This window comes from Hyaena hyaena, unplaced genomic scaffold (assembly GCF_003009895.1).
Source record: "Hyaena hyaena isolate Hyena2069 unplaced genomic scaffold, ASM300989v1 scaffold_7, whole genome shotgun sequence".
In the NCBI taxonomy this organism is placed as follows: domain Eukaryota; kingdom Metazoa; phylum Chordata; class Mammalia; order Carnivora; family Hyaenidae; genus Hyaena; species Hyaena hyaena.
Window position 1 is genome coordinate 222,661 of NW_024080639.1, and position 24,788 is coordinate 247,448.

The following is a 24,788-nucleotide window of genomic DNA, read 5'->3' on the forward strand; positions in this document are numbered from 1 at the left end:
ACCTGACCTGAAGTCGGACGCTTAACCGACTGAGCCACCCAGGCTTGTTTCTTGTCTTGTTTCTGAAGTGCCACATATGAGTGAAATCATATGATATTTGTCTTTTTCTGACTGACTCATTTCTGTTAACATTATACCCTGTAGATCCATCCATGTTGTTGCAAATGGCAAGATTTCATTCTTTTCTGTAGCTAAGTAACGCCCCATCATGTATATACACCACATCTTCTTTGTCCAGTCATCTATCAGTGGACACTTGGGTTCCTTCCTACCTTGGCTACTATAAATAATGCTCAACAAACATAGGGGTACGTGTGTCTTTTCAAATTAGTGTTTTCGTATTTGTTGGGGAAATAGCCAGTAGTGGAATTACTGGATCACAGGGTAGGTCTAGTTTTAATTTACTGCGGAGCCTCCGTATTGTTTTCAACAGTGGCTGCTCCAGTTTGCATTCCCACCAACAGGGCACGGGGTTCTTTATTCCCCACATCCTCGCCGGCACCTGTTGTTTCTTGTGTTTTTAATTTTGGCCATTCTGACAGGTGTGAGGTGGTGTCTCACTGAGTTTTGATTTGCATGTCCCTGATGAGGAGTGATGTTGGGCATCTTTCCCAACAGAGGAGTGTCTGTTGGCCATCTGGAAGTCTGCTGGAAAAAATGTCTGTTCCTGTCTTCTGCCCATTTTTCATTGGATTATTTGCTCTTTTTTTTGGTGTTGAATTGTATCAGTTCCTTATATATTTTGGATAGTAGCCCCTTATCAGATATGTCACGTGCAAATACTTTTCCCATTCCGTTGGTTGCTTGTTCACATTGTCTCCTTTGTGTCACCCTCCAGGTTAAAAATGAACTAGAACATGGAAGGCACCTGGGTGGCTCAGTCGGTTAAGTGTCTGACTTTGGCTCAGGTCATGATCTCACGGTTTGTGGGTTCGAGCCCTGCCTTGGGCTCTGTGCTGACAGCTAGGAACGTGGAGCCTGCGTCAGATTCTGTGTCTCCCTCTCTCTCTGCCGCCCCCTGCTCACACTCTGTCTTTCTCTCTCTCAAAAGTAAATAAACATTTAAAACATTTTTTTAAAAGTGAACTAGAACATGTAGATACAAAAGATGTCCTCCCTGCCACCATCCTTTCTTTTTTTTCTTCTTCCCACCTCGCTTTCTCCCTTCCTTCCTCCCTTCTAATAGGTTATTTCCTGAGCAACTACTATGTGTCAGGGACAGTTCTATGGCACAGGACTATAGTGGTAAACAAGATGGCTAAGGCCCCTGCTTACTCAAGGAGAGGACAAAGTCTAAAACAGATCACCAAGCAAATAAATAAGATATCAAGAGATACTGACAGGTGCTTGAAGACCACACCAGACTAAGGAAGCCACTGGGAATGGCTGATAGGGGGAGCGCATGATGGACGTTGCCTTGAAAGGGTCTGTCTGGCCGGTGCATGCAGAGCGGGGCAGGGACCTGGTCCCCAGGTGGTGGAGTCACCAGGGGAGAAGAGGGGCTGTGAGCAAGAACAGCTGAGACCCCTCCCGGGCAGCAGGAGGAAGACTGGCAGGAAAGGAGAGTCTGGGGACAGTTTCTGATTCTGAAAAACATAGAGCCACGTAAAGAGTAATCAGACATGCTCTCTCTCTCTAGTTCTTTAAGCTGCGGCTGCCCTGCCCAGAACACTGCCCATCCTGCCCTGTCCTGCTGGGAACCATCGTGGGGACCCTCTCTTTCAAAGTGGGACAGGCAGGATCAGCTGCCGCCTCTGAAACCCCCGGGGGCGGGCCCGCTCTTTGAATGCGTCTGTGCACAGGGCAGAGCACCGACCTTGACTGCTCCTAAGTACGTCTCCAGACCTCACTCTGTCAGCACACAGGCGACTTTTAGTTTGTGGAACGGGAAAGATCTCTGTTCCTCAAAAGCTGTTTGCTGAGTCGGAGAGACTCCTGTTTTCATTCCCTTCTTTGAAAGCAGAAGCGGAAACTTGAACTCGAGCAGTAGAAACTTGTTTCTCTTGTGAATTCAAGAGACAAAGTGAATTGACTCTTGCACCCCTCAATCCTCCCCGCTGCACTTGGCACAAGGTCTACTCTTTGGGCCTCAGCTTTCCCATCTGTATAATGGGTGAAATGATTTCTAGCGTTCACTTCTGTCTGACATCTGTGTCCTCCCTGAAAGGGAGGGATGAGTGGTAAACTTAGGGGCAACGTAACAGGGAGCAAAGTAGCCCGTTCTGAATAAACGGTGAGCCCTCTGCCCATCTCACTCTGTCCCGGACTGCGGGGCTGCCGCTGACCAGCCAAGAATCAGATGAGAGGGGAGGGCCGGGCGAGGATGGGCTGGCCGCCACAAAGGACCCACATATCAGTGTGTAATTACATTTTCTCGACTTCTCCTTTTGTTTTGGTCACCTGGGGGCTTTGCAAAGCTTTCATTATTTTTCCATTGTCTGATTTCCGTTTTTCTTTTTCTTTTAATTTTTTTCCTGTTACCTTCAGACACTGATATTAGCTCAGTGACTCAGCCCTTCGACTCCTTATTAATTTCAGGCTCCGGTGTCCTATCTGCCCACTCTCCTTCCTGCTTCTCGGAAGGTCTTCTGGGCAGCGAATGCTGTCCGCGATGCCCTGATACCTTCTTCTCTGAAGTACCTTGGCTCTGCGGGTTTCCTGTGCTGACAGCTCCAAGTCCCATTTCTAGTGTAGGAAGAAAATTCTGAAGTCGCTGCATATTTTCTAAAACAACAAGATCTCCAAATAAAGCAGGTCAATTGAACACAAGGTAAATTACAAAGTTTTTAGGATGGAGGAGACTCCAAAGTTCATCCAAAGCACCCCTAAGCAGTGGCCATTTAACATGTACTTGCATGCCTCCCTCGACGGGGGACTTACTGCTTGCAAAGGCAAATGACTCCACCTTCAGACTTCACTGACTGTTAGGGAGTCCTGTGGGCAAGCTGCTGGCCCTGGGTTCAGCCCTTGGAGCCACACACAGAGGAAGGAGACCCCTTCTTCCCCACAACAACCGCAGATAGTTGAGGACAAAGATAAAGAGTCTCCCTCCGCGACCCCAACACCACCGCCACCCACCTTGGGTTCTCTCTTCTCTGCGCCAGGCATCTAGCCCCAGTGCCTTGAAGTCTTACAGGAGACTTGATTCCAAATCACAAGTCCTGGACTTGCCTTTGGAAGCCAGCAGCTGCCAGGGACATCAAAGCTAATTGCTTAAGAGGCCACGGGGGGGACACATTTCTTCCCCTCCCCAATCATTGACTTTCTCGGGTTTCGTTGATCCGGTTTGTATCGATTGCATCCCGGTGAAACGCACATGATTACACCGTTTCACCGCCCCCGAGGGACCGCCTGTCATCTCGAACTGGGGCCAGGCCTAAACCATTTGTGATCACTCAGGAAGGTGCCCGTGGCATCGGGCAGCAGGTCTGGGTGGATGGTGGCAGGAGTTACCTGGTACAGGGAGCCACCAACCAACACCCCGTGGGCTGCCTGGTGGAGGATTAGTTGATGCACCTGCTACTTCACAGATCAGGAAATCTCACACACAACTCAGAGCCTCCGGTTTCTTCTCAGGCAGCGGGAGCTCTGTCTGGCCACTCTGAGGCTGGGGGAAGGCATGAGCTCTCCAGCTGGACCCAGACTCCTTACTTCTCTTCTGGTCACTCACTTCCCTTTCTGCCCACTTTTGTGCTGTGGAGAGTTTGAAGCCTCTCCCCCGGGGCACTTCCACCTTTCCTGCCCAGGGGCGCTTCCGTCTCTTTGGGACCAGCATGGCCTCATGGTGGCGGTGCTTTCTGAGAAAGAGTTGCCACTTCCGTCTGCACCTGCACCGGGCCTGGTGGGCCTGGTATTTGGGGGTCATAGAAGCAGATCGGGTTGACCCAGCTCAGCACACCCTGACTCCTAAAAAAGCCTGGCTGGAGTAAACTGGCATGCATGGCGAGAACCAGCCCAAGGTCTGGGGCCTCTCCAAGGGGGCCCCCAAGTGACCCCCGGGGCACCCAGACCAAACCTTGGGAATACTTGGTAACGGGTTGTTTCTCCATTTTTATTTTTTTATTTTTTTTAAGTTTATTTATTTTGAGAGAGACAGAGACTACATGAACAGGGGAGGGGCAGCGACAGAAGGGAAGAGAGGGAGAGGGAGAATCCCAAGCCGACTCCAGTGCAGAGACCCCACAAACCGTGAGATCATGACCTGAGTCAAAACCAAGAGTCGGGCTCTTAACCGACTTAAGCCGACTTAAGGGGCCCCAGTCTCTCCACTTTTATAAGCGAGACGTGGACAGTGGACAGGGGACAAACTCATATCTGCCAGTGGTTTCTTTGTGCTGCCAGAGGAGGAAGGGGTGCCTTGGAAGTGAGGCCTCTTTCACTTTGAGCAGGCAGCAGTTTCTGGGAGCTAGGACTGGGGGCTGGGATTTCTCCCTGGGCCAGACCAGAGCACTCTCTGCTCTAAGAGGGAGCACCGTGGCCATTCCTAACCTTACAGGTGGAGGGAGAGTGAGTCCTTACCCGTTGTTCTTGGGATGAACCAGCCAGAAATGCAAACACAGAGGCTCCCAGCTGAGAGGCGTTCACAGAAATGGCTGTTTCCACGAGCTCTCGCCCTGGTGGACGGCCTGTTTCTTCCCTAAATATGGAAGAAGTGAAGCTGTTGGCTCTTTTGTTTTTAAATATTTGCTCACAACCGATCACAAGGTCAGAGGCTTTCCTGTCCAGCAGCCCCTTCCCCGGCACACGCATCAAGGGTCTTCAGGCCACTTCTTGTCTCTCCCAGGTGCTGGAGGTGGAGGTTCTAGAAGGAACCGAGCTCAGCTTGGTGTAGCGCTCCCCAACCTTACCTAAAGGGGAGATGCGAGGTTTGGGGGAATGTGTGGCGGACTTAGGCTGTGAGGGGTAACAGGGGACGCGCCCCTAAAGGGGCCAGCCGCTCCCATCCGTGACCTTGGGTGGCTTCCAATTGGGAGGGGACGTGCTCCTCCTCCGTCCAGGCTCCTGAGGAGAATGAAGCCCCCCTGTGACGGAGAGGAGTCAGCCCCCCACAGCCCCTGTGCTGAGGAAGGTGGTCAGTAAGCACAGAAGTGCCCCTGGTAGTGAGGTCGCACTCCAGTTTTGAGTACTTGTTTTCTGCAATCGAATTCCCTCCTCAAAGCCTCAAGGCCTCAGAAACGTGTCGTCAAGCACTGCATCTTGGTGCGAACTTCGCTTTGAGGAACCAGGGGGTGGTGGCGCCTGCTCCCGGGCAAACAGCCTTGAGATGGGGGAGAGGCCCTGGGGAAGGAAGAAGCTGGGTGGGTGGTGGCCACCAGGGAGGGGTGTCAGGTGACCTGCGGGAGGCACGGGTTGGATGTGCCTGCACATCCTGGGGGTTCTCAGAAAGACTGTGGCTCCAGACTCACGTGAGACGCACGGAGCGGAGGGTGCGGGGAACACCTGGCAAAGGCTCTGCCTTCGGTGAAAGCAAGGAGAGAAGCCCAAAGAATGGAATCTTGGTTAGGGAAAAAAGGTGAGGCAGAAAAGGGCACCTTGTTCTTCTCGGCCTGGAGGACAGAGGCCACAGCTGTCGGTCTGACCCTGGAGGCCTCACCAGCCAGTCAGCCACGAGGCTCTTTCTGGTCAGGGATTTGCCAGGCTTTCCAGGCGCTGCTCTCCCCTCCTGTCCCCCCGCCCTGTCCCTTCCTGTCCCCTCCTGTCCCCCCTTGTCCCCTTCACAGGGCCTCCCCATTCTTCCACTGCACAGAGGCTGATCCCTCTGTCTGGAAACACTCTCCTTTCCTCACCTTTGCTTGGAGAATCCCACTTTCTTGGGGACTCGGTTCCAACTCCTCAGACCCCACGCTCGGCCCCCCTTGGTCTGTGTTCCCGCTGTCCCCATACCTCGAGTGACAGGCCCTACCCCACACACCAGTGATTAACAGCGGTGCCCCCAGCCAGAGGATGAGCCTGCTGGGGGCCGGGACGAGGTCTCGTTCTCTGTGCACCCCCCCTCCGCCTCCAGCTGCGTCCTGTTTTGTGGACTGTCGGACAGGGCTCTGGGGCCTGGCCAGATGCGGTGCCGAACACGCAGGAGGGAGGAAGAAGGAGCCCGTGGATGACCAGCCTCAACTGCGTGTTACCTGGCTGCCCTGAAGAAGTGTGGTCACCCGCTTCTCCGGCAGAAGACGGAGGGCCTGGGGAGCTGTTGCCAAAGCCTGTTCAGCGCCATCTTTGGAAACCAGTGGCTTACAAGAAGGTATTGTATTAGTCTCCTACAGCTGCCCTTGTCTCCCATCTCTGGAGGCTGGGTGTCCCAAATTAAGGTGTGGGCAGGACCCTCAGGGCTCCTTCTGAGGAGACTCTTTCCTTGCCTCTTCCAGCTTCTGGAGTTTGAAGGCAATCCTCCACATCCCTCAGTTTGGAGCTGAGTGGCTCCAATCTCTGCCACTGTCTTCACGTGGCGTCTTCTTCCTGCGACTGCCTGCATCCCGACTGTTTCTTTTCTCATAAGGACGCCAATCAGATTGGATTAGGACCCAGCCTCATATTAACCAACTGTGGCTGTCAAGACCCCATTTCCAAATAAGTTGACATTCTGAGTACCTTCGGACATTCTGAGTTAGGGCTTCAGCATATACTTGGCGGGGGGGGAGCACAATTCAATCCGTAACAAGCACCAGAATCTCCTTCACCCCTAGCCTTTGCTGTCTCCCAGCTGATGACCGAAGGGTGACCTCAGGACAAAGTCAGTGTAGGCATTGCCATGAATGACCCAAGACTAACAGGGCTCCTCAGCCTACTCTGATCTTCCCAGAGGCCCATGGAGGGGCAAATGTGGATGCTGTCTGGGTGTCTTCTCGTTCCACGTAGGCCGAGTGCCGCTGTTCTGGCCAGGATATGTGAGCAAGTCTGGTCCTCGAAGCCAGCCGATCTGGGCAGGACGTGGCTGTGTGCCAAGACTGGGGACCCTGATGGCCGCCATTTGCTTTTCCTTCCCTAAAGAAGAGTCAGTGTTGTGAGTTGTTCCGGAAGTAGGCTGGAAGCATTCTGCTGACCTTTCCTGATTGAGCTCAGATTCAGAAACCGCGGACATCTGGTGGCATCCTCATTGGGGGTATTATTTTTTTCTTGCGAGACACAACCTCAACCTCAGCCTCAGACGAAATCCACTCAGTTCAAATGATGTATTGACATGTGGATTTTTTTCCCTAGTATACTAGTTATAGGAAAAAAGTGAAAAAGTTGATTTCTATTGGAATGGATTTATTAGTAGGTGTTGGGGATGAGCAAGAAGCCATAAGTGAGCTTTCCTTTAAGGGAAAAAAATAATTGGTTTGACTCAAGCTTTAGAAAATGAGCTTGAAGCCCCCACACACACCTTTTGGGGTTCTGGCGCTTATCACATCCCATTTGACAAGACTGAGAAACATGCTTGTTCTGAGGAAAGCAATCTATACTCCTTTAAAGTTGTCAGTAGGGCGTTGAGTACCCAGCACCTAGCATGTGGAATGCCGTCCTGCACACCTCCACCACGCATTCAAACTGCACTGAGAGCCATTGCTGGACTCAATCTGGGCTCTATCAAAGTACCCCTTCATCTTGTTTCTCCTTGGCTGTTGTTTGGAGGTGGTAAGAAGAACAAGCACCTGTCTCTCCTGGTCTTCTTGGTCTTACCTCAACTTTTCTCAATACATCTGTATAATGGGTGTCCCAGGGTATTAGAAGACAGCCTAGGCATGAACTCTGAGATCCTTGGGAGAAAATGATCGGATTATATCCACCTGAGTCTCCTGATTTTCCAAAGCTCAGATGATAGTGTCAGCTTTCAAGGGAATACTTTCCATTCAGTGTTACCCTTTGAATGATTTTCTCTCTCATTCTCTCAGTCCCTGTCTCCATCTCTCTCTTTCACATGCCTGTTCACTCACATACACACACACACACACACACACACACACACACACACGTTTGGTCTGAACTGACTCACTGAAGCTCAGTGATGTTATGTAGATGGAGTAATATCCCCACTTTACAGAGGAGTCTTGGGAGGGTAAGGGGTGTGACAAGAAGTCAGTGAATGAACACAGAAACTAGCACCTGAGTACCTGAGCCTGGCATTCTTTTCTCTGCATTACGGGCCCACTCAGAAAACCGTGAGCACAGGCGAAAATGGAGGGTGGGCTGGGGAAGGCTCCGGCACCCAGGGGTCCCGGACTCCCTCCCGTGCCATCACACTCTGCAGCCCTTTCTGGCAGCAAGCAGGTCTCCCCCGCCCTCAGACACGCACGGAAGCCCCGGCCCCAAGCCTGGCCAGCAAGCTCTCTGGGAACAAACAAGGCTTTTCCTCCGACCCCAGAGCACTTAATCACTCCTCTTGTGCCGACCCCACCCTGGGGAGCCATGCGTCATTGCTGTCCACACACTGGGGCTGGGTGATGGCCACAGGAATTCATATCCATAAACGCAGACAATGGCTGAGGAAGTGCAGGCCTTTCATGTGGCTCAAGGGCTGCATGTGGGGGATCGGAGCAGAGCGGGCCTCCGTTCCAGGTCATATTACCACTTGCACTCGTCATGTGTGGCCTGTCGTGAGACCCCTTGTCTCCCTGGCTCTCCCCAAGGGTCGCATGTGGTAGACAAAGCCACAGTTATGATTTCCTCTTAGAGATGCAGAAACTGAGGTGCAGAGAGATGGCAGTGGCTTATGGGCGCTGTGGGAGCTGATCTGGGGGCTAGGGGACAGGGCCCGCTTTGCCCCCAGCGCATGACCCAGCAGTGACTTCACTTCCCAGGGTCTCAGCTTCCTCCTTTGCAAAAAGAGGCTCTTTCTTCTTTTGAGACACTTCTTGGGTCCAAAGAGGTAGTTTCTTTTTGGCAGCACTTTGAGAATTATTATTATTATCTTTTAAATCACACAGGGGACGCCTGGGTGGCTCGGTCCGTTAAGGGTCCGACTCTTGATTTTGGCTGTGATCTCACAGTGCATGAGTTTGAGCTTCACATCAGGCTCTGCACTGAAGCCCGGAACCTGCTTGGGATTCTCCCTCTCCCTCCTCTCTGCTCCGGCCCATCCCCCCCAAATAAATAAATAAACTTAAAAAAAATCATACAGGGGCGCCTGGGTGGCTCAGCTGGTTCAGTGTCCGACTTCAGCTCAGGTCATGATCTCACAGTTTGTGGGTTCATGCCCCGCATTGGGCACTGTGCTGACAGCTCAGAGCCTGGAGCCTGCTTCGGATTCTATGTCTCTCTGCTCCTCTCCTGGTCATGCTCTGTCTCTCTCTCAAAATAAATAAACATTAAAAAAAATCATATATAACTTTTTGGCCCCGTTATTCAAATGACCTACTGAATCAGTAAATGAATGGAGGCCAAGCTAAGATATATTTGTGGCTGTTATGAGTTAATGAGCTCCAGCTAAAAACAAAATCATTCTTCAAAAATGTCCTCTGAGGATCAGAGAGCCATAGAACGTTCTGCAGGACCAATTATCTGGTTTCTTCTCTTCTGAACCATTGATGGCTTATATTTAAACATTCCCACAACTCTTCTCCATTTGCCAAAGTTGTTAGGAATGTCCCCGATGCAGGCCTTCTGGGGTGATGATGGGGAAAGGGGCCGTTTGAGCAGGCTTCAAGGCGGCATACCAGAAGGTTGGGCTCCTGTTTACATACAGTTTAAATTAAGAGCCAGGTTCTCGCTGGGGAAGGTGACGGCGCTTCTCTCTTGGGGCTTCTATGTTTTGCTTTTTCACTACAAAACTCTCAGGTTGAGAGTATTCGGTTACTAATCAGTCCAGAAATATCCTGGCCGAATGGAGGAGGGAGCGTTAGGCCTACATGTGTGGTGATGTTCGGACAAGAAGAAAACGTGGCTTGGTGAGACCAAGCCCAGACGGTAAGGGAGGGCTCAGCATTTAGTGAACAAATTCTGCATTTTGTGGCAGGTTGGCCTGATTTTCTGGGTTCCAATAAATGAGCTGTATCAGAAAGCCCTTTCAGCCTTCCGAGCTCTCCCCTGTCCGTTTTATTTGAGCTTTGACAAATCCCGTGTCAGCCCACCTGTCTGAACATGACCCTGAAGGGAGTGACAAGGGACTTGGGCGCTCCCGTCCACGCCCCTCTTGGGCCCGTGTGTACTGTTCAGAGGAAATGGCTTTTTCCTGACAACTGTGTGGAGCACGGAGATTTTGCTTCCATTATTTTGGTGTAATTTGGAGCTCCTTCTCACTTAAAACCCTGACGAGCAGCTGGCTTCACCCAAGGAATCTGGGAAACTGTGCACATTTATATTGAGAATGTTTTTCACTGAAGAAAACTCTGTGTGTGTGTGTGTGTGTGTGTGTGTGTGTGTTCGCGTGTGTGTAATAAATTTAGGTGTGGGGCGGCTCCGTGGGTGCAGTGTGCGACACTTAATCTCGGGGTCATGAGTTTGAGCACTACATAATCCATCATTAGAAAAGGAAATATTTAAGGGGCACCTATGTGGTTCAGTTGGTTGAGTGTCCGACTCTTGATTGCGGCTCAGGTCGTGATCCCAGGGTTGTGGGATCAAGCCCTTGCGTTCCGGCTCCACGCTTAGTGCAGAGGTGGATGTAGAGCCTACTTAAAAAAAATTAATAGAAAAGTAAAATAAAGCGAATGTAGGGGAAACTTCAGGCTGCTCAAGTGCCTGTCAATGGAAGAATGGATAAGGAAATTGAGGCAATCCTTATGCTAGAACCCTACTGTGTAATACTTTCGCCAATTATTCACCCACATAGATGAATGGCAATTACATTTTGCAAAAGAAGCGGGACACCAGAGTACACACGTCATGTACTTAAAGTATGTGCCTTATAATTTCATTTATACAGATTTTTAGGACGGACAGGCTCATCTGTAGTGATAGAAATTAAAATAGCAGCCATCTCTATGGCGATGGTGATTATTGAATGTCAAAGGATTTATAGGAATGTTTTGAGAGAAGAGTATGGTTTACATGAGTAAACCGTTAATGAGTGTTTCCAGCTAATCTGTGCATTTCAGCGTGTCTATATTTTATTTGAAATAACTAGAAAAATAATAATAAAATGCACGAACAAGATTCCCTTAAAGATTCAGATATTTTCTAATCTACTTTTTTCTCTTTGCATTTCTATGTGACATGATAATGCTTAAAAGCCTGCTACTGATTATCTACCACAATTCTCTTAATCTTTATGTGTTTTAGATCTTCTCTTTTGAATGTAGTGAATTGAAAGTATTATAAATTCTTACTACTATCAAATATGAAGGAAATTAGTATCCAATACAAAACTCATTGGAAATGCATGTTAATAAGATGGCTAAGGTTTCTCTCTACTTCATAGTTCCTCATCAGTACTATTTCCATTTTTTTTTATTTTGATGGGTGTAAGCCCCAAAGAGTTTATTTACATGTGTAAAAGGTAGTAATGGAAGGATTTGTTATAGAAAAATTATTAGGGGCACCTGGGTGGCTCAGTCAGTTAAGCACCTGACTTCAGCTCAGGTCATGATCTTGCAGTCTGTGAGTTCAAGCCCTGCATCGGGCCCTGTGCTGACAGCTCAGAGCCTGGAGCCTGCTTCAGATTCTGTGTTTCCTTCTCTCTCTGCCCTTCCCACACTCATGCTTTGTCTCTGTCTCTCAAAAATGAATAAACGTTAAAAATGTTTTAAAAGAAAATTATTTAAATTATTTTCAAGTTATTTGCCAAAAATCACATGGCAATCTACTATTAAAGATTACTTGCAATGATCCACCAGCTAATAAGCTGATTGGTCCTCCTTCAATTTTATTGCAAGCAATTAATTAAAACCATTACCGTTAAATACATACATGAATTAGTTAAATAACACTGTTAAGTATTTTTATCCAATTATTTTCCCATTCTCTTTCTTAATATTCTGTCAGTACTTGAAATTGTTTCTTTATCCCACGTCCAGGATTTTGTTTTGTTTTGTTTTGTTTTAATGTTTATTTTTGAGAGATACAGACACAGTGTGAGTGGGGAAGGGACAGAGAGAGAGAGAGGGAGACATAGAATCTGAAACAGGCTCCAGGCTCCGAGCTGCCAGCACAGAGCCCAATGCGAGGCTTGAACTCGGGAATGGCGAGATCATGACCTAGGCTGAAGTTGGACACTTAATGGACTGAGCCACCCAGGCGCCCAACGTCCAGGGTATTCTTATACCCCCAGAGGAAGGTGTGATTTTAAGATTTAGAATAGGTGAGAAGCCCCCCCTTTTTTTTGTAAAGTATAGGAAATGTAAATGTGAAGAGGTCTCTTTGACAGCAATGCAATTAATTTTAAAGAAGCCAGTCTCCCTGGTATCTTTCTACTGCAACCAAACTAGGTTTCTGTTAATTCCATGAAAAAGTCTTGCTTTCTCCTGCACATTTTGTTGTTTCTGGAAGAAACACTGCCTCCTCCATTCTTTAACTTCTACTCATCTTTCCTGACCCAGAGCACTTCCTCCATCAACATTAGTTTCCGCTGCCCTTTTACATCTTCCAAAGTGCCTGTCCTAGCCCATTTTGTAACATCATCACACGTAGGCTTACTACTTTTTAGTGATTTGTCTTCACAAGACGATATATCCCATCAGGATAAGGACTCTTTGTTTTGTTCACCATTGTATCCTGGCATCTATATAGCAGGACCTGGCGCTAATTATGTGCTCAATACATATTCATGAAATGAATTTAAATGGATGAAGAAGGTAAGAAGAGTAAAGTAGAGATCTTTCTCCGGGCTTGCTATTATCCCACGTTCCACTTTATACTTGCAAGATCTCGCTTTGGATTACTACAGCTTCACAATACAGTTTTATACCTGAGGTGGCTATTCCTCTGTCTCGGACACATGGATTTTGTTTTTTTTTTTCCTTCAGAACTTCTTGCTATTTGTAACTCTTTGTACTTCTACATACATTTTACAAAAGGTTTGTGTCTGTTATACACATGCACACACACACACACAGTGTCACAGAAGGATCTTGATTGTAATTGCTCAAACTTACAGAACTATTGGTGGAAAATTTACATGTTTATCATATCAGGTCAGCCTATAAATGTAATTAGATCTTCCTCTTCTTTCCACTTAGCCCTTATTTAATGTATTTTTAATCATATTTCATAATTTTATCTATAAAGTTCTTGCAAATGTAGTTTAGATTTGTTTTCAGATATCTGTTTATTAAATATTTCCTTTTCGTTTTAAAATTTATTTTAATTAATTTTTTTTGAGAGCAAGAGAATGTATGTATGCATGTGAGTGGGAGAGAGGCAGAGGGAGAGAGAGAATCCCAAGCAGTCTTCACACTCAGCATAGAGCCCGAGTTGGTGCTCAAGCCCATGACCCTGGGATCATGACCTGAGCCAAAATCAAAAGTCGGGCTCTCAACCAACTGAGCCACCCAGGCGCCCCTTAAATATTTCCTTTTCTAATGATGGATTCCTAGTGTGTAGGAATGCAATTTATGGATATCCTTCTAACTCTCTTATTAATTCCAATAATTTATTTGGAGATTCCCTTAAATTGTTTACACCTTATATTTTCCTTCTTCCATTCCTTGATTCCCCCCGGCCCCACCCTGCCATTTTCCTATGTTTGCTACGACCTCCATTACAATGGGATCCAGAAGCAGTGACAACAGAGCTTCTTGCCTTCCTTCCGATTTTGAAGGAATGTTTTCATAATTCAGTGTGAGTTTTGTGATGTTTCTGGTAGATAATCAGGGTAAAGAAGTTTCTTTCTCTTCCTAGATAGTCACAAAGAATAAAGTGGAGATTCCTGTAAAACATCTTTTCTGAATTTATTGTGATGATAATGATTTCTGTTTTCTTATACATTTGTGGTAGGTAGAATTAGAACCCCCCAAAAGATGTCCATGTACTAATTTCTGGAACCTGTAATTCTGTTGCCTTACATAGCAAAGGGGAATTGAAGTTGCAGATGGAATTAAAGTTGCTGATCACCTGACCTTAGAATCCATACCCAGTGTGCCTTTTAAAGTGGAAGACGTGGTCAGAATTATGTGATGCGAGAGCAGCTCTGTCTTTGGTAGCTTTGAAGATGGTGATGGGGCACAAGCCAAAGAATGTCAATGGCTTCCAGAAGCTGCAAATGGCAAAAAAAAAAAAATTCTCCCCTTACATCTCCAGAAGGTAGACAGAAGGTAGGACTACAGCCTTGCTAACACCTGGCTTTTAGCCCAATGTGACCCGGTGACATCCAGAATAAGATAAAACATTTATGTCATTTATGCCACTGAACTTGTGGTAATTTTATAGATGCAGTAGCAAGCTGATGCAGTATTAATGTAATTATTTAAAAATATTTTCTACTCTTAAGCCATCCTTGCATTCCTAGAATAAATCCAACTCAATCATGAATTTCATGATACACTGTTGGATTGGACTTAATAACAGAATCTATATTCATACATAAAGCAGAAAAGTTACTGATGATTCCCTTATTGCACTCATATCAAGGTTATTTTCTCTGTTAAAGGATATATAATATTGGGACCATCTATTTCTTAAAGATTTAAAACATGTCTGGAATACCATCTCAGGGGTCCTTGGGTGAGGGTTGATTTTAAGCTACTTATGAAATTTCTATAATGATTATAGAGCTAGTCAAGATGCCTCTTTATTCAATGTCTCGATTTGGCTTTCACCCTTAATAAAATGTTGAGTTTTGTTCATCCGGTAGTTGATTTACTTGAAGATCATCTCATAAACTTCAACCTAACCTTCACACCTATATAAAATTAACTCAAAATGATCATGGATTTAAATGTAAAATGCAACTATAAAACCTTTGGAGAAAAACGTATGAGAAAATCTTTGGGTTCTGTGGGTAAGCAAAGAATTTTTAGACTTCACACCAACAAGCATAAGTTCGTAAAGTGAAGACTGATCAGCTGGATATGATCAAAGTCAAACTCTTCTCTGTAGAAGACCTTGGTAAGAAAATCAAGACAAGCTACTCATTGGGGAAAAAATATTTGCAAATCACACGTCTAACAAAGAAGTATCTAGAATATATAAAGACCTTCCAAAATCTAAGAGTAAAAACAAAACAAAATAATCCAATTAAAATATGGGCACAAGAGGGCGCCTGGGTGACTCAGTTGGTTAAGTGTCCGATTTTGGCTCAGGTCATGATCTCACAGTTCGTGGGCTTGAATCCCATGTCAGGCTCTGTGCTGACAGCTCAGGGCCTGGAACCTGCTTCAGATTCTGTGTGTCTCTCTTTACTGCTCCTCTCCCACTCATATTCTGTCTCTCTATATATATATCAAAAATAAATAACCATTAAAAAAATTAAAATATGGGCACAGGATATGAACAGACATTTCACCACAGATGATATAGAGTTGATAAACAAGCACCTGAAAAGGTGTTCAACATTATTAGCTGTAAGAGAAATTCAAATTAAAGCCACAGTGGGATATCCATCTACCAGAATGGCTAGGATACAAAAGAATGACCACACCAAGCACACAGGGATGTGGAGGAACAGATCGCTCATTGCTGGTGTGGATGTAAAATGGTACAAATGGTACAGCTCTGGGGATAGTTTGGCAGTTTAAAAAAAAAAAAAGAACACTATTTGACACTGTGTTACTCAGCAGCTGCACTTCCAGGCATTTATCCCAGAGAAATGAAAGTTTATGTTCACACAAAGGCTGCCCATAAAAGTTTATAGCCATTTTACTCATAATTATATGAAACTGGAAACAACCCAGATGTCCACCAGTGGGTGAAAGGTGAAGTAAGCTGTGGTACATCCATGTCATGGAAGAGGAAGGAACATATTCTTCATAGAACGAGCAACCTGACTGGATCTCTTGAGAAACATGTTGGGTGAGTGAAAAGAACCAGTCCCCCCAAAGTTATGTACTATATGGCTCCACTGAGATAATATTCTTGAAATGACAAAGTGACAGCTGTGAAGAAAAGATGAGTGGTTGTCAAAGGTTAAGGGGGAGATGGGAATGGGGGGAAGGTGCAGGTGGCTGTAAAGAGTAAAATGAGGGATTCTTATAGTGGGGGGAAGTGTTCTGTGTCTGTATCAATGTCATTACCCTGGCTACGATATTCTACAGTGGTTACACAAGATATTGCCATTGAGGGAAATCATAATAAGATTTCTCAACACTAGTAATAAAGAAAAGATGTAAAAAAAAAAAGGAGCCCAGTGATAAAAATACGTTATATACAAGAGAACCATGAGAAGAATTCCTTTTGACTTCTCATCAGACACAATGAAAGGAAGAGGTCAGTAGAATCTTTATAGAACTGAAAGGAAAAAGGAAGTCAACACAGAATTCTGCACCTGGCAAAAATAGGTCTTCAGTGAAGGCAAAATCAAGGCATATTTAGACAAAAGAAAGCAGAGAGAATTTATTGTCAGGCATCTTGCCCTCTACGCATTGCTCAAGGACATTTTTCAGGCTGGGGAACAACGATGGAAAGGTAGAATCATACCAAGAAATGGAAATAGAGAGTGCTTGAAATAGGAAATACGTGGATAAATAGACCTTTTTTTTCCCCTCAAATTTTCACTTGACTGTTTAGAACAGAAATGATAAATGTGCCTTGTGGGGCTGAAAACACATAGAAGATACGTGAGAATAGTCCCGATGGCAGAATGGGATACAATGGAAGCACATTGCAAGCTTCCTATGTTATAAGGGAAATAATGTACTAGCATCTGAAAGTAGACAATATTAAGTGAAAGGTATATATTGTAAGCTCTGGAACAGCCACTATTTACTTACTAAAAGTAAGTAAGTATAGCTAATGAGCCAAAAGAAAATATAAAATGACAAAATACTAAAAGGAAAAAAAAATTAGTCCAGAAGAAGTTAGAAAGGAAGAGAAAAGATCAAAGAACAAATAGAACAATTGGAAAACAAAAAGCAAGATGATGTAGACTCAAATCCAATCATATCAATAATTCTATTAAATGGAAGGAGACTAAATGTTCCAATTAAAGGACAGAAATTGCCAGACAAGCTAAAAATATCCAAATGGACCACAAAATACTCTTTTTTTAAAAAATGTTATTTATTTAGTTTGAGAGAAAGGGAGCGAGCAAGTGGGGGAGAGGCAGAGAGTGAGGGAGAGAGAGAGACCCAAGCTGGCTCCTCACTGTTCATTCAGTGCAGAGCCTGTGATGTGGGACTCAAACTCATGAACCTTGAGATCATGACCTGACCTAAAGTTGGACACTTAACCGACTGATCCACCCAGGCGCCCCACACAAAATATTTACTTAAGACATGCATGTTAAGTATAAAGACACAGATGGGTTGAAAGAAAAAGGAAGGAAAGAGATAAACCAGGCAAACACTAGCCCTAAGAAAGCTAGCATGGCTGAGCAGTTACTGACTAACAGCATAAGTGGTATTACTGGAATTACAGAGAAATAGTCATAATGATAAAAGGGTCAGTTTATCAAGATGATCTAACAATCAACAATGATCATGAACATAGTGGCAAAGTTTCAGACAACTGACAGTTGATAAAAGTCAGAGATTTCAACATCCATCTTTCAGTAACTACTAGAATCGACCAAAAAAAAAAAATAATCAGCATATAAAGAGGACTTCTCGAGTTGTTAACTAACTGGACCTAACACATTTAGAGAACACTGCCCCCAGTCATCATCCAACCCTCATTCTTTACAGGCACACATGGGATATTCACCAAGATACACCATATGTAGGCTGGGCCATAAGATGAGTTTTAAAACATTGAAAGGAACGAACATGAAAGAAACAATAATAAAAAAGACCAGAGGAAGGTTTTCACCCTTAGCCTAGAACCCAGGCCAAGACAGAAAAACTTCCTCATAGTCTTCCTTGCCAGAAGCTGCATTTTTCTGGTTTATTCTTTTCCTGAGATTAGAGCCCTTCAAATGTCGGTTTGTCTCCCCTGAGATCTTGGTCCCAAATCTCCACCTCATATAAAAACCTTGTCCTTTGCCTCATAGAACAGCAAAATACTAAGCCCCTGTATTACTGAGGCTGACAAATGTCCACCTGTCACCCGGAACTTTTATGTCTTCACGCTCCTCTGGTTTCCAACTCTCTTTCCATTTTTGGCTAGCGAGGGTTTCCCTTCCTATTCTGCATGCTCAGCTAGCATTTCAAACATGTTTGTGACATTTTGCTCAGCATTCTATGGGTTTTGTGGCCAGAGGGTTCTCAGATTATCTAGTTTCCATGTTTCTGGAAACTGAAACCGGTCATCATATAATCCTTTAGCTATTTTATGCACTCAAGTTACCTTGGCCCAATCAAAAGTCCCCTCTTTTAAAGCCAGATGGCCTTGGGTTTGAATTCCAGCCCGGGTACTCGCTGGTTATGTAACTCTTGACCAAGTGATAGAACCTCTCTACATGAGTCTAGGGATCTCAAAATGCCAGGTTTTCAGGTTTATTGTAAAGACGATCTCTGTTCTCATACAATGTGAGGCACATTACATGAAAACTAACGTTACTGTTGTTGATTCACCAAATAGTGCTTGCTCTGTGTAAGGCATGCCTGCTAAGTGGTGGGAATAAGAGACAGTAGTTATACAGATAATTTCACAGAAGTTTAAGTGCAAGGGCAATGGGATTGAGAATGCCTGTAGAGATGGAGTGGGCTTTTTTGATCAGGCAGTGGGGGGATTCCTAGTTGATGTAACATTGATTTAAAATCTAAATAAACTCTCAGGGAGCCTGGGTGGCTCAGTCGGTTCAGCATCTGACTTTGGCCCAGGTCATGACCTCATGGTCCATGAGTCTGAGCCCTGTGTTGGACTTGGGCTCCGTGTTGACAGCTCAGAGCCTGGAGCCTGCTTTGGATTCTATGTCTCCCTCTCTCTCTGCCCCTCCCCTGCTTGTGCTCTCTCTCTCTCAAAAATAAATGAACATTATATAAATTAAAACTAAATAAACTCAAACATTTTAAAACCTAGATGTGATAGTTGCACAGCTCTGCAAGCATACTAAAAAAGCACTGTATTGTACACTTTGAATGGGTAAATTGTATGATGTGTGAATCATGATCTCAATAAAGCTTTTTTTTTTTTTTTTTTTAAATCTGAACAAAGAAGAGCAAGCAAGGTGAAGAGCATTCTAGCCAGAGGGAACACCAGTACAGAGCCCCTGAGGCTGGAAAGGGCTTCAGTCAGTGCAAGGAAAAGAAAGAATGATGGTGGGTGGGTGTGTAGTGAGGGAGACAGAAGTCATTAATGGTTAATATCTACACCTGGGCGGGGGGGGGGCAGGGATGACTAGGTAGGACCTCGTGGGCCATGGTGAATATTTGGGATTGTGTACTAACCGCAATGGGTAGCTTTTGAAAGAATTTAACTGGAGAAGTGATAACCGGTTTGTGCTTTGTAACGCTCGCTGCTCTGTCTGTCTGGCTAGAGAATTTATAGGAGGCCCAAGGTGTAGGCGAGAACAGCAAAGGGGATGCTCTATAACAGGGAGAATGAAGGTCCTAGATCTTCCAACAGTGAGTTAGTCTTCAGTTCCCTAAACCTGACCTTGATGATCATGTAACATTATTCTGAGAGCAGAGATGTGACTGGAAATGGACCCATAGCAGAGGGGCCCATAAGAAGTAGGGAATTTATGCGCCTTCACTACCCATAAAGGAAAAAGATTACTGTAGGGTCCTGAAGTTGACCTTGCCATTGATTTACAGTATGTTGGATTATTCCTATGGGAAGGTTTCTGGATTTTCAGCTGCCCTCTCCTGGGCCTCAGTTCACCCATCTTTTCCCATGTCAACCACTGCTCAGAACCATTTTGAATCACCTCTGTCTTTCTTCCATATATGAACTCAGTCAAAATTTGAGAACTAGAACCCACAAGAAGGAAAGCATATGGCAGACATTAATCTGTAATTAATCTGTAAATTCTATAAGTCAGGCAATGGTGATGCTGTATGTGAATAATTAGAAGCCTGGCCTTTGGAGTCAGACACAATGACTTTTAATTCCAAGTTGTGCCATTTATTGAGTGACTTAACGATAGTTCTAAATTTTGTTCAGTAAAGCTAAGGATAGCAGTACCTATGCTTCAGTAAGTCTTTAAATGAATTGATACTTGTAAATCACTTAGCACAATCCCTGATACACAGTAAGCACTCCAGACTGGTAGCCTCTATTGTTATTATTATTACTTATTATAATAATTAGTAAGTCTGTTACTTACACAAAGGAAAAAATAAACATTTTTAAGAGATTAAATAAATAAACAATTTATTTATTTAAAGTAGGCTTCCCACCTGGCATGGAGCACAACGCGGGGCTTGAACTCACGACCTTGAGATCAAGACCTGAGGAGCACCTGGGTGGCTCAGTCGGTTAAGCATCTGGCTTCGGTTCAGGTCATGATCTCAGGGTTTGTGGGTTCTAGCCCCGCTTCGGTCTGTGTGCTAACAACTAGCTCAGAGCCTGGACCCTGTTTCAGATTCTGTGTCTCCCTCTCTCTCTGACCCTCCGTCCCTCTCTCTCTCTCTCAGAAATAAATAAAAACATGAAAAAAAAAAAAAGATCTGAGCTGAGATCAAGGTTGGATGCTTAACTGACTGAGCCAGCCAGGCACCCCTGAAGTGTACTTACCTTTAGAAGACATGAACTTGTGAACTCCTACGTGATGTTAAAATGATCATACTCCATGTGATCTGAGATAACATCTCAATAAATCAATACTCCATGTAATGAGATAACATATTAATAAGACATCAATTTTTTGGGTAATAAATTTAGCTTAAAACAAATGTTAATAATTATAAAATCTTTAGTGAATTCTTCATTTGGGAACCCAGAAAGCCGTAAATAAGTCCCTTCATAAACTATTCCTAATTATGAACTATTGGGGAGTATTGAGTTGGATACTCTTAATAACCCAAAATGAAAACTCAACTCCCCTGTTCCATATGGAAGAATGATCACATACATTATCTTAGCACTATCTGAAGAAATACTAGGTACACAGAAAAATTCACATTTCCAGAAAAATTTAATGACTTTGTAACATGTTATATTCCAAGTCAAACAGTAGAGTGTGAATAACATATGCGTTGTTATCTTGAGAATTAAGAATATTTAGAAAAAAAGATGAAATAAAACATGTCAAAACTTTAATAATTGCAGATTTGGGGTGGTGGACGCTACCGTGATTTTTCTGTTTATTCTTTTCTCTCGTTTTTTATCTTTTCTCATGTACACAGATTCTTTCATAAGAATGATAAGAAAATGATAAGGTTCACGTTGGGAAAACGAGTGAGCTGGTATCCCAGTGGAGGGAGACAGCTGGTTTGAACATGCTGCTCCCTACACACACACCCGAGAAGTCTGCTTAGGACCTGGAACCGAGTTCTGAGTTGAATGCACTAAAAGGGACACGTGCTTTTCAGGTTCTGATGCTATTTACTCAGGTTTGTGACATGTGTATTGGAAACCTATCAGGAGCCTTGGGAGGGCCTTCACCTCTACCAAACCATAAGTAGTACTGATTTCATCCTTCGGTACAAGGGTTTAACACCAACAAAAATTGAAGTCTATTCAAGAGAACAGAAAGGAAGGGGGGAGAATGTCAGTACGTCTGCTTCCTGGTGGCTTTTTATCCTCTTTGGTGATTGGTATATACAAACAACTACACGCAGACTTTTGTGGTAGGGAGCCCACCTGTCCACCTCGCCTGGTGTGCCATTTCCCCATCTTGCATCTGCAGTCGTGTGGAGGGGAGGGTTCCTGAGTCTGGGAATCAGATATCTGTCCTGCTCATGCCTCACGCGGACAGCAGACCATACGTCTTCTAAAAGGGAGGCAGTCTCTTTGAAATATCCATGACAGGCACCACTTTTAGCAATCATGGCCAGCCTTCCAGAACTCTAGAAGCAGTGGCAGAGGAGTATGAAATACGCATAGCCAGCGATTTGGTCTATAAGCATTCAGCACATCATTGTCCTTTAACGGAACTGCTCTGATCAAAATCTTTATGGGTTTTTGTTTTTTTAATTTTTTAAAGTTTTATTTATTTATTTATTTTGAGAGAGAGAGAGAGAGAGAGAGAGTGAGGTGGAGGGGCAGAGAGAGAGTGGGAGGGACAGAGGGAGAGGAAGAGAGAGAGAATCCCAAGCAGGCTCCACACTGCCAGTGAGGAACCCACTGCGGGGCTCAAGCTCATGAAACCACAAGATCATGACCTGAGCTGAAATCAGGAGTCAGATGCTTAACCAACTGACCGAGCCACTCAGGTGCCCCTATAATTTTTAGATCTCAGGATCTAGTATTTTTCCTTTCAGAGAATAGCTTTTTTCCCGCCCAAACTATTATAGGAAACCAAAGTGCATTAACTGAGTTAATGAAATTTAATTCCTTACTTCAAGTTCTAAGAGGAGAAAAGCCTCTTTGAAGGAAATCTTTGTTATGATGGCTTTGGCTTAAAGAAGAGGCCTCGACTGTATGGATACTGATGACCTCGACTGTGTTATTATACACATCCCACTGGTCAAAAGTCAGCTTCTTTAAGAATAGGACCTATTGCACCTTTAGCTAAAATTTGAGTTTTTCATTAGAGTAAGATCATGCCTGACATTTCAAAAAGCTTAACAGCAAACAGAATGATTAATCACATTCATAAATATGCAAACACATTCAAACCATGATATTAAAAGGGTATATTACCTTTGAGACAAAATGGCAAAACCAGAATTTTTTAATTGCCAAGAATTTTATGTAGCGAGTTTATTTATTCAGTAACATAATAAAATAGGAATATTACATTGGCAGAAGTGGATTTAAGGAGCATAAAATATTGTTTTAAAATGGGAAAACATTGGGATCATTTTCAGGAACCTCCTAGAAAACTTTCCATTTATAATGCTACTTTTTCATAACTAATAGGAGTAATATGCAGCCTTTCTAGAATACAAGGCGATCACGGTACCTAAGTAGTACATGCATTCCACTGCATACTCAGACACTATTATAGAGAGGTACTTTTCTAATTACTTAAGCAATGGTTTTCAGCTCATTCAGTGCTTTGTCTAAACAGCATTAAGACATATGAAAAAGCAAACAATTATACATACTTAGGTATAAAACATTTCGGTAAGCAATTATCCAAATTCACTCATTAAATTAGAACACTAACTGCTTCGTGTGTAAGCCTAGTTTGAAGTGATGACTCACCTCTGATGAGACTTCCCCAACTTTAAAAGTAGCTTTAAAAAATGAGGTTGGAGGGGGGGTAAATTACCAGTATATTCAGAAACACAGCCAAAACAAAGAGATTTGGATTCGAAGACAGAATTCAGAAGTGAACCAACTATTTTTGTACATTAGATTAATTGCTTCTTTGTTCAAAATTCCAAACCCAGGTGATATTAACCATACGTATGATGCATGACATCCAACCAAACTGGCACTTGAAGGAAGTTACTGCTTAATCTAAAGGAAAGAGGTCGCCACCAGACTCCTGCATGGGGGTTAAATTCCTTATATTAGTAAAGTAGGCTTTCAGATTCCCTAGCTTTTGATACTTTGGAATCTTTTGTGTTTTCCCTGTAGATAAATCTAAGACAAGCTGTAAGATTTGTGAGGACACTTACCCTCCCACTTGGACAGTAATATGTGTTAATTCTAATACTTATTATATAAATAGAGCAGATCTGACTCATTTAGTGGGCAAGCCCCACATTCTGAACTATGCAAGTCAAGCTAGACTCTGTGGCAAATGATTCGTTTTCTCAGCAGGTTATTAAGGTGATCTGCAATAAAGCAATTCTCACTTAGCCTTTGGCCATAGCCTGAGTCTTTAAAACAAAGTTCTAAACTGTAGATCACACAAAATGGTATAATTTCCTTAGCAGGTGGTTAAGGGAATCTTCAGTGAAAATGCAATAGAGAGAATATGAGTTTTAAGAAGTCTCATTGAGTTAACGAAGCTCTCCCTTCCAATCCATCATATTCAGTGATCCAAGAAACTGAATTGGAAATAGAAATAAAGCGTCTGTGTAGTTAAAGGCATGAAATTCCACGATGTTCCTTAGACTTCTCGCTCTTATTTCCAGAACAGGAAGGGATTCGAGATAACAGTATTACTTCATTTCTTTAGAGGGAAGTAGATTTAAAAAGTTCTTACCTCTTTAGAACTTTTTACAGTGTTGATTAGTGCTCATCAGAAAATAAGTGAGATCACTGCATTCGTTTGCATATGCAAATTAAGCTGGGAAATCCATAAATACATATTTATCCCCAGTAAACCAATCAGTACAGCACAATACAACATAAAAGAGAGGGAATCTTACTTCATATACATATGTAAGAATAAAAGCATTTTAATAAAAAAGTCTATCATTTTTATTTTAAAAAAAGCTTTCCATTTTAAACATCATCGTTACTCAAAAGTCACACTGAAAATACTATCAATAAATGCCTTTATGATTTCAAGTAAATGACTTTCCTTATTGTGAAGATTTGCTTTCAATCATCTTTTTTGTCTGAGGTGCTCTCGTCAAGATTTTCGGGACTGACTTTATTGCTGGCCATCAAGGGAGCTGCCTGGACTTCTTTCGGCAATGAAAAGACATGGCACGTCTGGAGGTCTAAGTAGGTTGTAAATATCTTAGCATATTGTGGATGCTTTAGGGCAAAACATTTAAATTCCTCTAGAAAAGAGAAAAAAATCCAATAAATAGAGACAAATCTTTTGGCATGACGCAGATTAATATAGGACCTCCATGATATGATTATTGCAAAACCCTATTACTCGACTCTTA

The 24,788-nt window shown here is 43.9% G+C and overlaps 1 protein-coding gene across 2 annotated transcripts in view; it reads right to left on the bottom strand.

Moving 5' to 3' along the window:
* Window positions 1-23,569: 23,569 nt before the first annotated feature.
* LPCAT2 (lysophosphatidylcholine acyltransferase 2) overlaps window positions 23,570-24,788 on the bottom strand; it is a 67,643-nt gene continuing 66,424 nt past the window's right edge. Inside the window, exon 14 of one of the 2 annotated variants that reach the window (XM_039241692.1) lies at window positions 23,570-24,677. In XM_039241692.1, the coding sequence (XP_039097623.1) occupies window positions 24,493-24,677 (185 nt within the window). In that variant the 3' untranslated portion in view covers window positions 23,570-24,492. The remainder of the gene's footprint in view (window positions 24,678-24,788) is intronic. The other variant, XM_039241698.1, reaches the window with a different exon arrangement.